Here is a 17,978-nt window from a genome sequence, read left to right on the forward strand (position 1 = left end):
AAACGCAGCCTTAGCAACTTAGTGAGGCCCTGTCTCTAAATAAAATGTACAAAGAGCTGGGGAAGTGGTTCGATGGTTAAGTGCCCTCGGGCTCAATCCCCAGTACAATTAAAAAAAAAAAAAAAAAAAAAAGAATTAACTTAAGAAAAAGACCCAACACCATCTAAAATAAACTCACATAAAACAATCTTTCCACTATTTCCCCCATGAAAAAAATTCTTACCAATGTTCTCTCTGATTTTCTAACAAATGGAAATTTTTCCACCAGTATTGGCATAAGAAACCATGGTGTCCTGTTTAAAAAAAAAAAAAAATTTCAATCAATCCAGGTTAACTAGACTTTCTAGGAAGGCAACATTTTCCTTCTAAGAGCAAATATGGATAGATCACAAGGGAAACAAGAACCCCTACGCCTCAAGCAATTCAAAGTGAAAATGAATGCAGTTTCAAAGAAAATCTAAATTAACTTAGGGGAAAATAAGCTTTACTAACTTTGACATCAATAGCAAAACAAAAGGAAAGCTTTTCTTCTATAAAAGTTAACAGAGCTTCAGTTTAAAATCTAAACATTTCCCATATTTTTATATATGTATATACATATATCTATATATATATACATATATATACATATATCTAATATATATATATACACACACACTTTTTAAAAAGGGAAAAGAAGTCATCAACTTGGATTTAAATTAACAGTAATAAACTAGAGGGAACTTGAAGTCCACCCCTCCAAAAGAAATCCACAAACCTGAAAAACCTTTTCTTAGAACTGTAATTTTTATTCATAATGGCATGACACAAATACAGGGGTTTCTCAGTGAAAATATCTGGATAGCATATCTGTTGAAGATAAAAGCAAAATTCCAACCACTATACAAAATTTGGGGGAAAATCTGCATAAAAGTTTTTTAAAATAATTATATAACGAAAACAGAAAAATAATTTTCTATAAAAATGTGATATTTCATCAGAATAATACAAAAACACCAAACAGTCTGAGATTTGATGCTAATTAATATTTTATAATTTCCTACTAACTGATTACAATTTTCTTTCTCTTTACAGCACTGGGGATCAGACCAAGGGCCTTGCACATGCTAGGCAATCATAATTTCTTAAGAATTAAACACCACGATTCAAAAGTATACTCACGATGGAACATATCTTGCTATTATTTGCAAGGCTCTGTGACACGTATCAAAATTTGCAGGAAGATCTACAAGGAGAAAAGGCAAGAGCATGAACATCAACAGAAAACTAAAAAAGCATGAAGAAAGCCAAAAACACATGCTAACCAAAACTGAAGATCTTATAAGACAAACTGTTTCAAGATTTTTCTCTACAATCAATGAAGACTGAGTAGACTAGTTAAATTAGTGACAAATTTATGTCAACCAATACATTGTAAAGCAAATGTATCAAAAAGATTCTACCAAAGGTTGTCTTTGTTGCCATCTACTTATTAGAACATGTGTCAGCAGCACATTCTATCACTACGGGTATATTCTTTGCTTTACTCTTTTTTTTTTTAATTTTATTTGTTCTAATGAGTTGTACATGACAGTAGAAAGCATTTATACATTTTGATAGATCATACATAAATAGAGTGTAATCTCCCATTTTCTGATGATTATACATAATGCAGGATCACATGTGTCATGCAGTCATACAAGTACATGAGGTAATCATGTCTGTTTCACTCTACTATCTACTCCTTCCCCCACACCCCTTCCCCTCCCTTCACTCCCATCTACCTAATATTAGCCTTTTTACACTTACTATCATCTTCATCATCAGAATCTGAAACATCTATGTCACCCTCCTTAATGATCACTCGGGCTTTTAAAAGAAAAAGAAAATATGTTATCCTCTGTCACAAACTTAGACAATAATCAATCATACCAAGAAAAAAGTTGTTTTCCACAGTTCAGACAGTACAATGATTAATTCACAACCTAAAGAAAAAAAAAAAGTGAAGCAACTTGACAGGTTTTTGTTTTGTTTTGTTTTGCTTTGGCAGTACTGGGGACTGAACTCAGGAGTGCTCTACCCCAGACCTTTTTTGATTTTATCTTGAGACAGCATCTCATTAAGTTGTCTAGGGTGGTCTCCAACTGGTGATCCTCCTGCCTCAGCCTCCCAAATCCTGGCTTTACAGGCATGGGCAACCTCACTTAGCTTGGTCATTTGTAAACAGCTACTAATTCCTAAATGAGTGCCAAGACTGTCAGAGGTTCACTAAAGCAAATTACAACTCAACAAAATCACAGCTCAACATGAATCGAGATGCCTCCATAGGGGACAAGTGTCTATCAGAATGGCACTTGCACCCTGGAATTTTCCATGATGGCAAAATGTCAGTACATAAGGGGAAAAAAATATTCTAATACAGAGATATTTTTTTAAATCATACACACACATGAACACTGATGCACACGTTGCGTATCTCTTGCCTACACCACCTCAGAAATGTCAGCATGGCAGCCCTCAGCAGATGTGGCCCCTTGACTCTGGGCCAGAACCATGAGCCAAAATAAACCTCTTTTCTTTACAAAAAGAAAGGAAACAGGGAGGGAAGGAAGGTGAGAAGAAGGAAGAGAGAAGCAAAGAGTAACCACTTACGGGGTACAAAATGAGAAGCGATCATTCTGAGACACGGTCTGAGGAAGACTGTCTGTGCTGAAACAAGATGTCCAAGAAAAGCCAAATACTCCTCCACCACCGTTTGACTTCTATTTAACCAAGGCAATTTCTGGTGTTCGGAGAAGACAATGGAAACATTTCACTGATACTTACTATTTTCAAAGTAGTGAATTGGTGAGTGAAATAAACGGGGAACTTACCAAAAGAATATTGATAAGCTGCTCAAAGTCTTTTGTCAAGTACATGATAGAGGAGCGGAATTCCAGCAGCCAGTTAATAATCTGGTCATCCTTTAATGAAACACAGAAAAGTACTTTCAAAATCACAAATCTTCTAAGGTAAAGAAAATATACCAGCTATCAATAACATTTAAATTCAAGACTGAAGAGCTGAGAATGGGGGTGCACATCTATACTACCAGCAACTCGGGAGACTGAGATAGAAGGATTGCAAGTTCAAGGCTAGCATAGGGAACTCAGTGAGACCCTGTTCAAAATTTAAAAAGGGCTGGGGGTGTCGCTCAGTAAGAGTAGGTTTGCCTAGTGTGCACAGGCCCTGGGTTCAATCTCCAGTACAGCAAAAATAAATAAATAATATTTAAACTGTGAAAAAGTAACAAACTTGGAATTAAACCAAAGTGAGCATCAAAATAAATAAAAAACATCACAAGAAACTTTCCTGTTTTAAAAAAAGGTAATTTAGTAACTCTGAAATACAGGAAAAATAAATATAATACTTCAGCCTGATCACTGTTTGCCCCTTACCAGTGAAACCACCTTAAATGCTGACACCTGGGATTTTTTTAAACTGTGGAATTAAACAGATTCAAACCCTAAAAGACAGCAAAAGACCAACATCTACTCTATTTCCTCTATATCTGAGCTGACGAAATCTAGATAGTTTTCAGCATAAGCTGATTGACTGTAGTCATCACCAAATAAACTTCTAAACTGAATCTTGTCTGGATTTAAAATGCGTTAGAATATGTTTGTACCAATAATGGTTCCATTCCACTATCATGAAATGTTTTTCAGGTAACAAAATTACTGTTCAAAATAATTTTCAGTGACACAACTAAAACCATGTACATTATCAGTTGTATAAAATAAGGACTGTTTTTGGTGCTGCTGCTGCTGCTGCTGCTGGGGATCGAACCCAGGGCTTGTGCATGTTAAGCATGCAATCTGCCATTGAGCTAATCTCCAGTCCTTGTACTCTGCTTCTCTGCAGTACTGAGAGAAGCCCCCAAAAGACATTATTCATATTCATGCATATACATAACATGCATAGGAAAAAAAAATAAGGAAAAGCCCCAATTTGTGAAACAAAATGATTAATGTTCATTAAGACTCATTAGAGGAAATAAAAGTACCATCTAGTGAGAAACAGGTATGGTAACTGGCACTGTAAATATATCTTTTTCTAATTCTAAAAACTCAGCAAGATGATTGGTTATTCCCATTTTACAATAGACGAATCTAAGATTAACAGAGATTAATAAGCCACTTACCCAACCATGAAGCCAATAAAAAGCCAGGGTCAAACCTGCCTGCTGGGGTCAAAGCGAGCTCAGTCCACTCTCCCACAGTGCCTTGCTCCATGCATCAAAGGAGCTGCCACTTTTCCCCCACCTCCATTCAATTACTCAGTGCTCTTTATGCCATGACCATGTGACAAACTTCCAAGGGTTTGAGCATTTTCTGATGAAACCTCAAATAACTTGGCAGGAAAATTAAGTAAACCACAACTCACTTGTACTATGGCCATGTCCAAAACCACTGTGAATAACACTAATGGCAGCTCACTGAGACCAGAGGCCACATGTAAAGATGAGTAAATTCAACACCCAGTACCACAAAAAAATAAATACAAATGCTGAACAGAGGGGCTGTATCCCAATGGTAGAGCACTTGCCTAGTATGTGTACAGCAACTGAAACCAGCACTGCAAAGGAAAATAAATGAGTAAAATCTATCCTATTTCTTTTCCACCAAAAAAAGTGCAAAGATTAGGCATGCAACACATATCTGAAACCCCAGCAACTCTGGAGGCTGAGGTAGGAGGATTCCAAGTTTGAGGCCAGTTTGGCCAACTCAGTGAGACTCTGGGCCAAAAAATGAAAATGCACAGAGGTGTGGCTGAGTGGTAAAGTGCCCCTGAGTACTGGAGAGAAGCAGGGTACAAGGACTGGAGATGTAGCTCAATGCCTAGAAGGCATGGGGATCCTGGGTTCAAACTCTAGCACTGCAAAAAAATTAAAAGATGGGGTTTTGGCTCAGTGGTAGAGTGCCTACTTGGCATGTGTGAGGCACTGGGTTCGATCTTTGGCACCACATAAAAATAAATAAATAAAATAAAGGTATTGTGTTCATCTACAAATAAAAAAATATATATATAAAAAAGAGGAAGTGAGGCTTCAGCTGTCTTTAAATGGTAACATTTTTTTGAGGGTTATATTCCTTACAAAGGGAAAAGAATGTTTTCAGAAAACAAAGTATTTCAGTATGGCTGGAAAATATGGTAAGCAAGTCAACGTATAAACTGAGAATCAAAAAAAGCTCCAGTAAAGAAACCTATACTGCAACTGGATCTGAAAGAGTGAGTAGTTCTATAGATCACAATAATGGTGTTGATAACGGCACTAAACACTAATACTGCACTTACCGTGTGCGAGGCACTGTTCTAAAACTTTAACATATATCGACTCATTACAGTCACCCATGAAACAGGGGCTACTCCCAACTTCCATTTTATGGATGAGGCCACTGAAGCAAAGAGCAGTAATTGCCCTTGGTCACACAGCTAGTAAGAGAAGAAAGCAATGCAGCCAGAGCCCATGTTCAAATAAGGCGGATAAGAGGAGCTCCTCCAAAAAAAGTCACATGCAAAGGTACAAAGATGAAAGCAGCAACTTCAGGGAATGAAGTATCTCTTGAGATTACACACAGAAAAATATTGCAGGCTGTGCCAAGAAGCTGGCCCTTCAAGCCATAGGCTTGAAGTTCTTTAGAAGGGGAATAACATACGTAGACATGTCCTCTGGAGAGAACAATCAGGCTACACTACTCAGAATAAATCTGGAAGGAAAAGGGACATAAAGGAGATAGGACCTACAGACCACTAAAAGATAACTGGAAAAATCCAGATGAAAGAGTACCTACCAACAAACAAAAGATCTGAAAGATGCTCACCCCCTGCCACCCCAAAGAACTTGGTAAATGAATTGATATGAGGGGTGAGAAAATCCAAAAAGACTCCACAGTTCCTAGTTCAAGCACTGGTTTAGCGATAAACAGTAAAGCATAAGAGTCAGCATGGTGGTGCACACCTGTAACCCCAGCAGCTCCAGAGGCTGAGGCAGGAGGACTGCAGGTTCAAAACTAGCTTCAGCAATTTATCAAGACCTTAAGCAACATAGCAAGACCCTGCCTCAAAATAAAAAATTTTAAAAAGGGCTAAGGATGCACCCTTGGGAGGAATCCCTGGTACAAAAGAAAAAAAGTTGGTGTGGTGGTAACACCTGTAACATCAGTGAATCCAGAAGCTGAGACAGGAGGACCACAAACTCATGGCTAGCCTTGGCAACTCAGCAAGACCCTATCTCAAAATTTAAAAAAGCTTGAAGAGGGGTTGAGTATTTATCTCAGTGGCAGAGCACTTGCCTAGCACACACCAAGGCCCTGAGTTTGGTCCTTGGCCCTGAAGGAAAAAGGAAAAATAAAAGCATTGAGGGGATGTAGTTCATGAGTAAGCACCCCTGTCTGCAGTATGAGGGGGCAGGGATATGCAGTATGCAGAGGGCTTTGGAAGAGTAGGTTTGGGAGGGAGATGAGTCTGACTTTCTAATTTGGAGTACCTATAACAATTCTGGGGTAAATACATTCCACACATAATTAAGAAACAAGTCTTGAGCCTGAAAGAACACTCTGAGCTACAGAAACAAAGGACACAGATTCCAAAGCCAGGAGGCAAAAGGTAACCACAAGGGAAGAGTATACAGTGAGAAAGGGAGGGAGTTTGGAAACCCAATCAACACCAAAGTTAACGAACTGTCAAAAGAGTGAATCCAGCTACGGGATCATAACAGAAGAGGAGCACAGGCACTCAGGTCAGTTTTTAGAAGTGGACACCCAGCAGTGCCAACTCTATGAAGAATTAGTACAAGACTTCCAATCAGCACACAGGAAAGCACCGGTCACCTCTCTGCCAGGGTAATTACACACTGATAACGGTGGACTGAAATGTAAATGAGAAACGAGGAAGCATATGCTGTCAACAGGAACAGAGTAACAGCTAATAATTATGAAGTCTGTACTTGGGGTCAGAGGCTGTTTCTTGTACATTAGCACGCTGAATCCTCTTTAAAAACCTCCATGTTGGAAAAACCTCCATTGTTATTATCCTGATTTTTCAGTATCTCTGTCATCCACCTATCAGATGCCAGCAAAACCCCTCCCTCCCAATTATGACAACCAAAAATATCTCCAGGCATTGCCAAAATATCCCTTAGGTTGTCACACTAAGGGACCTGGTTGAGAACTACTGGGTTAAAGCAAGATAGGATCATAGGGAGAAGTTCTAACACCAAAAGTACAAACTAATGCCTGTTAAACTGGCAATGCTTTGCTACTGGCCAAAGGAAAGTTACCTTTATGTTTGGATCTGACAGCTGGTTCTTCAACAACTCAAAATCGTTTGTTTCACCCTTAAGAAGAAAGGGGGGAAATTCAATTATGCTTATTGTGGTTTCTTGTAAAATAGAACTTTTACTTATACTTCAGCATGAGATGAACTGCAAAAATAACCTTATAACTTTCATATCACTTGTGATTATAAAATCATGACTATAAAAATTTGAAAAATTCATGTTAGTGGGGAAGAGGGCTTCGAAAAAAAGCAAATGACAAGTAATTCTGAAACCATTCATATTGAGCTACACTTTTGTACTGACATTTGAATATTGCAGTTGATATTCTTGAGAATTCTCAAAGTATAAGGGGGAAAAAAGCATTATAATGATCTAATTCAAGGGGAACTAAGATAGTAAACATTCAAATGCATGGATATTATATATAAATGTTTCTACTGTTGAGATCTAGTGGGAGTGCTAGGAAATTAACATAAAGACACCAACTGTTCAGAAAGCTAAGGCAGAACAATAGAAAGTTTGAGGCCAAGGATCATAGTAACACCCTGTCTTAAAATAAAAATAAAATGGCTGGGGAGGTAGCTCAGTGGTAGAGCACCTGCTCAGTATTCGTGAGGCCCTGGGTTAAAACTCTTAATACTGGTAAAGAAAAGCTAACACAAAAACAAAAATTTCTATTTGGTTTATTGTTCCAAAGTAGTGCTTAGGTAATTAATTTCTTAAGAAATAAAATGTTCTAATAGTTTTTTTATTCTAACACTTATTAAAGTTCTCAAGAAATACTAAGTAAATACAGCATTTGAAGCTGAGACCTCAGCAAAGACATTATTACTCTAATTTTGAGAAGACAGTATCATACATGTTATTAAATATTTGATTGCAATATTGGTACCTAAAATTCATTTTTTAAATTTATAGTAGATTACTCTTTTCTTGGCTCTGGGAATTGAACCCACGGCCTTGTTCACGCTAAGCACATGCTCTAATATTGAGCTGTACCCCTCACCCCTACACTGGTCTTTAGTTTATAAGCTCTTGCCATATTGTGACGAACAAAACCAAACCTCTCACGTCATCTCCTGTTACCTTTTTGTATTTCAGCAACACTTCTGTCACAGTTCCACCAAAACGAACAGTCTTTCTTGGGGGAGAATTGAAGAATTCATTCTCTAATGCAATCATATCTGAAATCCTGTAGAACCAAGATTATCAAACTATTAAGTTCATGACACAGAAAAACAAAAATTATAGTAGGCACAACTGGGGATGCAGTTCAATAGTAGTGTGTTTGCCTAGCATACACGAGTCCTGGATTAGATCCCCAGTACTATAAGAAAAAAATAATAATCGCCAGCATTTACCGAACCAACAACTTTTGGGAGACTATGCTAAGATTTCTTAAATGGTCTCTCTGCTTCCTCTCTTATCCCCCAACAAGTCATTCTTCACTCAGTAAAAACAGTCTTCCTGCTGCACTGCAAATACTGAGCTGTATCCCCCAACCTACACTGGTCTTTAGTTTATAACAAAGTTCCACAATAATCCTACAAGATCACATATCAATCTGGCCCCTGCCTACCTCTTTAACCTCATCTCCAACCACTCATTTTACTGTAGGCATACTGTCTTTTCTGTTCTTCAAACTTGTCAAGCTGGTTCCATTTCACTTGCTGTTCACACGATCAGAAACACTTCATTCAAGCTGCAGTTCAAATGTTGGAGGCCTTCCCCATTAGAATTCTAATATACCTGATCTGTCCCTTATATCTTCCATTCCTCTGTTGTATTTATCACTATGTGAAATCATCTCATTCATTTATTTATTGTTCTATTTATTGTCTCACTGGCACACTGTAAGCACTGTTGAGAGCAAGAACATCAGTCTCTGCTTATCCAATGTTCCCAGTGTCTAGCACAGTTTAAGTTTGCACTCAATAAATGATCACGAGACCATGACAGTGGTGCACACTTGTAATTCCAGCTGAGCCAGGAGGATGCAAGTTAAGGACCAGCCTCAACAATTTAGCAAGACCCTGTCTCAAAATAAAAAATAAAAAAGGGCTGGAGTTGTAGTTCAATGGTAGAGCAGGCCCGGGTTCAATCCCAGGGCTACAAATAAATAAGTAAATGTGAACATAAGGTTGTGTTTTACAAGGTTTGCTTGTTTAAACTGGGCAGGTTTGTGGGGGGTGGGGGGGACAGCATCCTACTTATTCTGAAAGTTAAACCCCGGGCTGGGGAGATAGCTCAGTTGGTAGAGTGCTTGCCTCGCAAGCATAACGCCATGGGTTCAATCTCCAGTACCAAAAAAAAAAAAAAAAAAAACCCCAAGAGTTTATGGGGATTAAGGACTTTTTAAAAGTCCAGCAAGACTGTTAATATACATAGGTGTGTAGAAACATTTCAAACCAATTTCTAGTAATTGTCATCAGTGACAGCGTTCAGCTGAAAACCCACACCCTTGAGAATCCCTTCCAAACCTAGAAGCGTGAGGGAAGAGTACAGAAGCAGGCAGTGTCTAGGCCTGGGCCCCACTGAGGGAGTCAGAGGCATGAATGGGGGATACGGGGCCAGAGAACAGACTCGTTATCCCTCCCATCTCCAGTACACACGACGGGGGAATGCGCTCACTCTCGCGGACCTGAGATGATCCTCCATCCCTGCTCCCACCACACTCCATTAGCTGTATCCCAGATCCTTTCCGATCTGCTCCCCCGTCACCGACGCTGTGGGCTTAGCCCCACAGCCGCAGACGCAAACGGCCCGAATCTTACCCAGTCCGCGACGCGCTGAGCGTGGTGACCGCTGAAGCCGAAGCGGCGCCCTCCCCAGGCAACCGCGTGTGAAGTAGTTGGGCCGCCATCGCGCCGGGATGGCGCGACGGCTGCGCTTCGCGCCGGAAATCCTCCTGCTTCCAGGCACCTCTCCTCCCCTGCGCCTCTGTCCCGGAAGTCGCTCTGGCGAGCGGCAGCCTTCCACCAATCAGAGCCCCCACGTGGGGAGAGCATCGAGAGGCCGCGGGGCTGGAGCGCCGCCGCCCCCGCCAGGCCCCTCCTTCCACTCGGAGGACTTTCTCTACCCGGGCACTGGGGGCGTGTTCCCGGCCGCAGCGCGCTGGGCAGCGGCTGTGCCAGGTCTTGCGGATCCCAAAGGAAGGGTCGGGACACCCAAGCGCACGGCCGTGGCGCACAGCCCCGAGTATCGGTTTCCTGGAGTCAGAACCTCCCTCAGTTAAACAGCCCTGTAATTAACCCAGCCCCCCGCAGAAGGGGCTTCGAACCCTACGGCGAGTCCCAGGAGCCGGCCTCGTGCCACTGCCCCTCCTTATGGACGCCCAAGGTAATCTGCTCCTCCACCAAGTGACCTACTCAGAGCCTCCGGACCGTGGTGAAAAATCAGAAGCGACAGTTTCTGGAGCGTTAGCCTTGACCGTGCTTAAGCTGTACTGCTGAGCCCCAGCTACGCGTCTGGAAAAGGAGGACGAAGTCAGCCAGGCCAACCAGCAGTGAGAGGGCTCTTCCAGGCAAAGGGAACTGCAGAGGCCAAGGCCTGGGGACTGCTCAGGACCTAAGAGGGAAAAGTAGAACTTTTGGAAACTGTGTATCACTAGTAATGCATAAAACCAGCTACAGCAGCTTGTTAAATATAAAGACTAGTTCTGTTAAACTGTCAAATCACTAACTTTCTGCTGTCTCCAGTTGACAGTGCTTTGGAGTTCCAGGAAAATATTAGAAATCATCAGTGTCCCAAGAATGGAGAAATAACTGGCTTCTAGCTCACGAGGATACTCCAAGAGAGCTGTTGTCGCAGAAATCGCTTCCACCGCACCCCCAAAACAAAGCTAGATACCGTTCACGGGCACAATTCGTGTCAGTAGAAGTGTAACTAAACTCTCGTGCAATTCATTTTATCATTTCGTTTAAAAAGTTGAACATGGTGAGGGGGAATGAAAAAAAATAACAGAATGGATCAAAAACTATTACCCTAGGTAAATGTATGATTACAAAAACGGTATGCCTCTACTTCATGTACAGAGAAGATGTATCCCATTTGTTTACAATAAAAATGAATAAAAAATAAAAAATAAAAGTCAAACATGTGAAAAAGAATGTTATTTTAAAAAGAACACCTGCGAATGTGCCAAATAATGTAAAAAATAGATTACTCAGCACTATTTAAGTTTCTAGATATAATTTTCTCCATGCTGTATTCTCAAAGGTAATCACTATCCTGATTTTTCAAAAATCAGTTTTAGTTTTTTTTTTATGTAAATACCACATATATTCCTAAACAATGGTTTTTGTTTGTTAGTTTTGGTGCTAGGGATTGAACCTAGGACTAGAGCATGCACAGGTTCTACCACCAACCTACACAACCAGCCACCAATGTACTATTCATTTTTGCTTATCGTTAAATTTAAAAGAATTATTACCATGCTATATCATGCTACTACTTTTTTTCAACAGTATACTTCACATCCCTGCTGTATATAAGTTTGGTTTATTTTGTCATAATGCATTCCATTATTTGAATATGAAAAAGAAAAAGTTTTCCAAAGTGGCTGTACCAGTATACACTCCCAGCAATAGCCCCTCCTTAAGCTTCACCATAGCTGCTTATTTTTCCAAAGCACAGATAAGACTAGGCTGTTCAATGGAGCCCCAGCCTGTGGAGCATTCAGTCTCACAGTGGAAAGATGCACTCACCAGGAGGACCCATCTGCTGAATGAACAAATAAGTGAATGAATAAAAGAGTAAATGTGAAAGGTTCAAAAAACAAAGACTAAGCTGCTATGTTAAAAAAAATACATATTTTAAATGGAACCCTGAATATAACACTAGGAAAAATTAAAATAGAACTGAGAATAGATTAGTGGTAGCACACTTACTAGCATGTACAAGGCCCTGGGTTTAATCCCAGAAGGTAGGGGTACAGAATGGGAAGGACACACGTAAAACTAAATTGCATAATTTACTGTTAGAGTTCTGTAGTCATGCCCCTTCTTTACGGATCCTATTCAGTCAACCTGATCCATGGGCCACCTAATCTTGCTGAGATAAAAGCCTCCTTTATCCAGTTTTGCCTTCCCCAGAATCACATCTTCCTTTATCTCCTCCCTGATGTTTTCTGTTATCCATGCTTCATTCAATAGCATATTATTTAGTCTCCTGGTGTTGGAGTAATTTCTGTTTTTTATTTTGTCATTGATTTCTAATTTCAATCCATTATAATCTGATAGAACACAAGGCAGTATCTCTATTTTTTAAAATTTCCTAAGGGCTGTTTTGTGGCATTGCATATGGTCTATTTTCAAGAAGGTTCCATGTGCTGCTGAGAAGAAAGTGTATTTGTTCACTGATGGATGGAATATTCTATATATGTCTGTTAAGTCTAGTTTATTGATTGTGTTATTGAGTTCTATGTTTTCTTTGTTTAGTTTTTGTTTGGAAGATCTATCCAGTGGTGACAGCAGTGTGTTAAAGTCACCCAGAATTATTGTGTTGTGGTCTATTTGATTCCTAAAATTGAGAAGAATTTGTTTGATGTACATGGATGCACCATTGTTTGGGGCATAAATATTTACAATCGTTATGTCTTCCTGATTTATGGTTCCCTTAAGCAGTATGAAATGTCTTTCTTTATCCCTTCTGACTAACTTTGACTTGAAGTCCACTTTATCTGAAATTAGGATGGAAAACCCGCCCCCCTTTTTTACTGAGTCCGTGCACTTGGTAGTTTTTTTCCATCCTTTCACCTTTAGTCTGTGGATGTCTTTTTCTATGAGAGAGTCTCTCTCTCTCTCTTTTTTTTTTTTTTTTTTTGCAGTGCTGGGGATCGAACCCAGGGCCTTAGTGCTTGCAAGACAAGCACTCTACCGACTGAGCTATCTCCCCAGCCCGAGATGAGTCTCTTGAAGGCAGCATATTGTTGGATCTTTCTTTTTAATCCATTCTGCCAGTCTGTGTCTTTTGATTGATGAGTTTAGGCCATTAACGTTCAGGGTTATTATTGACATGTGATTTGTATTCCCAGTCATTTGGGCTTATTTTTGGTTTTTAACTTGGCTTGGTTTCTCCTTTGAATGGATTTTCCTTTAAGGTATTTCCTCCCTTTGCTGACCTACATTGTTGTTTTTCATTTCCTCCTCATGGAATATTTTGTTGAGGATATTCTGTAGCGCAGGCTTTCTATTTTTTATCATAGAAGGATTTTATTTCATCTTCAATTCTGAAGGTTAGTTTTGCTGGGTGTAGGATTCTTAGTTGGCAACCATGTTCTTTCAGAGCTTGAAATATGTTGTTCCAGGCCCTTCTAGCTTTTAGAGTCTGGGTTGAGAAGTCTGCTGCTATCCATATTGATTTCCCCCTATATGAAATCTGCTGTTTTTCTCCTGCAGCCTTCAAAATCCTATCTTTATTTTGTATGTTAGGTATTTTCATTATAATGGGCCTTGGTGTGGATCTGTTGTGATTTCGTGCATTTGGTGTTCTGTAAGCCTCTTGTATTTGATTTTCCATTTCATTCTTCAGGCTTGGGAAATTTTCTGATATTTCATTGAATAGGTAGTTCATTCCTTTGGTTTGTATCTCTGTGCCTTCCTCAATCCCGATAATTCTTAAATTTGGTGTTTTCATGATTTCCCATAGTTCTTGGAGATTCTGTTCATGATTTCTTATCATCTTCTCTGTTTGGGCAACTTTATTTTCAAGATTAAATACTTTGTCTTCATTGTCTGAGGTTCTGTCTTCCAAGTGGTCTAGTCTGTTGGTGATGCTTTCCATTGAGTTTTTTATTTGGTTTATTGTTTCCTTCATTTCAAGGATTTCCATTTTTTTTTCTTATTTGTTTGTTTGTTTGAGAATCTCTATCTCTTTGTTGAAATTATCTTTTGCTTCCTACAGTTGCAGATCTGGGGTATTGCAGTTTCCCCCCTATAGGCTTATAGTGACCCTATAGGTTTCCAAAACATTTTCTTTAGAGGGAGATCAATATTAGCAGTGCCCAGTTCAGAGAGTATGCAACCCTAGACCAAATAGCCCCTATGAGGACACTAACAATATTGTCATAATAAACAGAATTAGTTCAATTATTATCTTCAGTATAACAAATAGATTTGCAATAAGGTCTGCAGTTTCTAATGGAGGACAAAGAGGATGTGGAGGGGTGTAGGATGTAGCTGTTAATGGGATAAGAAAAGAATATATAGAAGTTCTAGATAATAGAGTGAGAGTATAATCAAAAGAAATTGGATGTTAGCATGGGAAAAGGGAGAAAGAGACTGAGGGAACAGGTAAACAAAAGGAAAAGAGAGTGGGAAAGTAAAGAAATAAAAACTTAAAATTTTTCAATAAGGAGAAAAAAGAAAGCCTACACTGTAATAGTCATATAGTATTCAAACCTCTCAGTCTTCAGCAGCCTGATGCATGAGAGGTACCTGACAATGAGCTTCCAGTCTCCAGCAGGTATCTCAGGATGGGATTTTCCCCACCTAAAGATTGGAGCTACGCCACTCCTTGGCCTATACCCAAAGGACTTAAAATCAGCATACTACAGAGATACAGCCACATCAACGTTCATTGCTGCTCAATTCACCATAGCCAGATTGTGGAACCAACCTAGATGCCCTTCAGTTGATGAATGGATAAAGAAACTGTGGCATATATATACAATGGAATATTACTCCGCAATGAAGAATGATAAAATTATGGCATTTGCAGGCAAATGGATGAAATTGGAGAATATTATGCTAAGTGAATAAGCCAATCTCAAAAAACTAAAGGACGAATGATCTCGCTGATAAGTGGATGAGGACATATAATGGGGGGTGGGAGGGGTTAGCGTTAGGTTTAGGGTTAGGGATAAGGAGGGTGGTAAGAATGGAGGAAAGAAGGACTGTGTAGAGGGAAAAAAGGGGTGGGAGGGGTGGGGGGGAAGGGAAAAAAATAATGAATCAAACAACATTGCCCTATGTAAATTTATGATTACACAAATGGTATGCCTTGACTCCATGTACAAATAGAGAAACAACATGTATCCCATTTGTATACAATAATAAAAAAAAAAACCTAAAAAAAAAAAAAAGATTGGAGCTACGGTTTCCAGGATTATCCAAGATGGTCGCTCTGGCTTCCAAATGTGTTGGCAAATGGGGAGCTGCAGGTTGGGGTGTGGGAATGGTCCGCTGGAGGTCCTGGAGGCTGGGTGCGGTTGGTCAGGCAGGGGTCCTGGAGGTGGGGCGTGGTCAGTCTGGTAGTGGGATCCTGGAGGCAGAGAGCAATCAGTTCATCTGGGGGTCCTGGTGATAGGGCATGGTCAGTCAGTCTGGGGGTCCTGGTGGCAGGGAGCAGTCAGTGAGAGCCCCGGAGGCAGGGAATGATCGATTGGGCTGAGGGATCCTGCAGGTACTGTGACAGTGAACTTTCAGGCAGCAGCAGGCAGCTGGGGTTCCACTTGCAGGCTGCGGTCAGTTTGCTGCCTGCTGTCAGATGATCGGGAGGTGAACCTCAGGCGGCGGGTGATGGGTAGGTGAAATGTAGGCGAAGGACAGGCAAGAGGCAGGGAAATGGTGGATGATAGGCGCCTGACAGTGAGCAAAATGCACTCAAAAAGGTGTGGATATGCTGGCAGACTCCACATCTTCCTTTGACACCAGTCTTAAAGAAAATAAAGACCCTGTCCTCAAAACTGAACAACAAAAAAGGACACAAGCATTAAGATGCTACCTGCCTCGTCTGTGATGTAGTTGTCTTTTTACATTACTGTGCACCATAATTGTTGATTTCATTCCAAAATGAAATTTTGACTTATTTTCACGTACCTAGAAGACCCATTAAACTATTGTAAAAACAATCTTTCACAAAGGAAAGGCTGATTTTTTCCCCCTGCAGTACTAAGCTACACCCACAACCTTTTTTTTTTTTTTTTTTTTGAGACAAAGTTTCACTAAGTTGCATCAAGGTTGTCCCGAACCTTTAACTGCCTCAGACTGCAGCTTGGTGGGGATTACAGGCAAATGCCGCCATGCCTGTCTCTGAAAAATGAATTTTACAACAATCCCTAAGGTAGTTCTTTTGGTTAAAGCCTTTAGCTTAAAAGTAACAGAAACTAACTAGCTAGAAGAGAATCGTTCAAAGGATACAAGAAAATTATAAGGCATCAAAAGAGAATTTTCCATGAACCAAATTTTAGTCCAGTGCCCTCCTGTAATCCAGTCAACACTGGCTAGAAAGTTGGGTGTGGTGGCACACTGTAGTCCCAACTACTCAGAAGGGTGAGGTAGGAGGATCTCAAGTTTAAGGCCAATCTGGGCAACTTAATGAGAACCTGATATAAATTTTTGAAAGACTGAAAATGTAGGTAGCTTAGTAGTAGCTTGCTTGCCTAGCATGTGCAAGACTGGGATTTAATCTGCCGTACTGAAAAAGAAAAAAAAAAAAACAACATTAATTTAGAGACTTCCTCCACATTAGAAAAGTGTAAAGCGGTTTCACTTGTCAACTTTGGCACTATTGATAGTTTGGGTCAGACAATTCTGTTGTGAGGGCAGGGGGTTGTCCTGTGAATTCTAGTTTTTTAGCACTATCTCTGGCCTCTGCCCACTAAATGGTAGCATTCCTTTCCTCTGGCTCATGACAAGGAAAAATGTCTCTAGACGTTGTCAAAAGTCCCCTGAGGGGCAAAATTATCCCAATCAAGAACCATGGATAGAAACACAAAACATATTTGAAACAATTAGAGAACAAGAAAGTAAAATAAAATATGCAAAACTGAATAGTATAAAATTTCCATTTTACTTTAATATTCTTAGAGAACATAGACATAAGAAAAACTTTAGACAATTTGAATTTAACAGTGTTTAATTGAGCAAAGAACAATTCATTCATCAGGTAGTCCTCTGAACCAGAACAGGTTTAGAGAACTCCAGCCTGCAATGGGTCAGGCACCATTTATGGACAGAAAACAGAAATGATGTGCAGAGACAGCTGGATTGTTTACAGTGCCTGGTCATTTGCCTTATTTGAACCTGGTCTCATCAGTGTCTGTGATGGACTGAAGCTTGGCAGCTGTGATTGGCTCAGATTCAGCTATATTACAAGAGTTTACTCCTAAGATAGGCTTTCAGTTAGCTTATGGACCAGTGAGGTTTTAGTTCCTCACATAAGCACTCAAGTACAGAGGCATACTCGAGCCAAACTGAACAGCAAATTAATCATTTACCATTTTATTCTGCTAGAAAACAATGGTAAAACTATACAGGAGATGGATGCTGTTAATTCCCAATTGAAATATTTCTCAGATATTTACTGGAAGAATGGTCAAAAACGTACCTTGAGGGGCTAGGGAGATAGCTCAGTCGGTAGAGTGCTTGCCTTGTAAGCACAAGGCCGTGGGTTCAATCCCTAGCACCAAAAAAAAAAAAAAAAACCTTGATTCTCCCCCCTAAAAAAATTCATTAGAAGGCAACTGTATCTGAATGAACTTGTGAAACAATAATGTATTTTCTATTCTTTTATTGGCATAATTTCAGAAAGCAGCTTTATCTGTCTTGCTAAATGGTCTTTGATTGGCAGGGACTGCCTAAACTCAGCTTCATCTTGTCTACAGGCTTTCAATCTGATAGTAATTAACATCTATATTCATCCATAAATATTTACTAAATATCTAATTACCAGACTC

General features: G+C 39.9%; 1 protein-coding gene across 1 annotated transcript in view; it reads right to left on the reverse strand.

Annotated features, from left to right (window-relative positions):
* The window catches only part of Rrn3 (RRN3 homolog, RNA polymerase I transcription factor), a 31,539-nt gene extending 21,283 nt beyond the window's left edge, over positions 1-10,256 (reverse strand). Inside the window, exons 1-8 of the mRNA XM_047533950.1 lie at positions 10,075-10,256; positions 8,387-8,492; positions 7,301-7,357; positions 2,853-2,942; positions 2,632-2,761; positions 1,789-1,848; positions 1,162-1,225; positions 224-293 (exon numbers count right to left, since the gene is read on the reverse strand). Of these exons, the coding sequence (XP_047389906.1) occupies positions 224-293; positions 1,162-1,225; positions 1,789-1,848; positions 2,632-2,761; positions 2,853-2,942; positions 7,301-7,357; positions 8,387-8,492; positions 10,075-10,163 (666 nt within the window). The 5' untranslated portion in view covers positions 10,164-10,256. The remainder of the gene's footprint in view (positions 1-223; positions 294-1,161; positions 1,226-1,788; positions 1,849-2,631; positions 2,762-2,852; positions 2,943-7,300; positions 7,358-8,386; positions 8,493-10,074) is intronic.
* Between the last annotated feature and the right edge of the window lie 7,722 nt (positions 10,257-17,978).

The sequence above is a fragment of the Sciurus carolinensis genome, chromosome 18 (genome assembly GCF_902686445.1).
Source record: "Sciurus carolinensis chromosome 18, mSciCar1.2, whole genome shotgun sequence".
In the NCBI taxonomy this organism is placed as follows: Eukaryota; Metazoa; Chordata; class Mammalia; order Rodentia; family Sciuridae; genus Sciurus; species Sciurus carolinensis.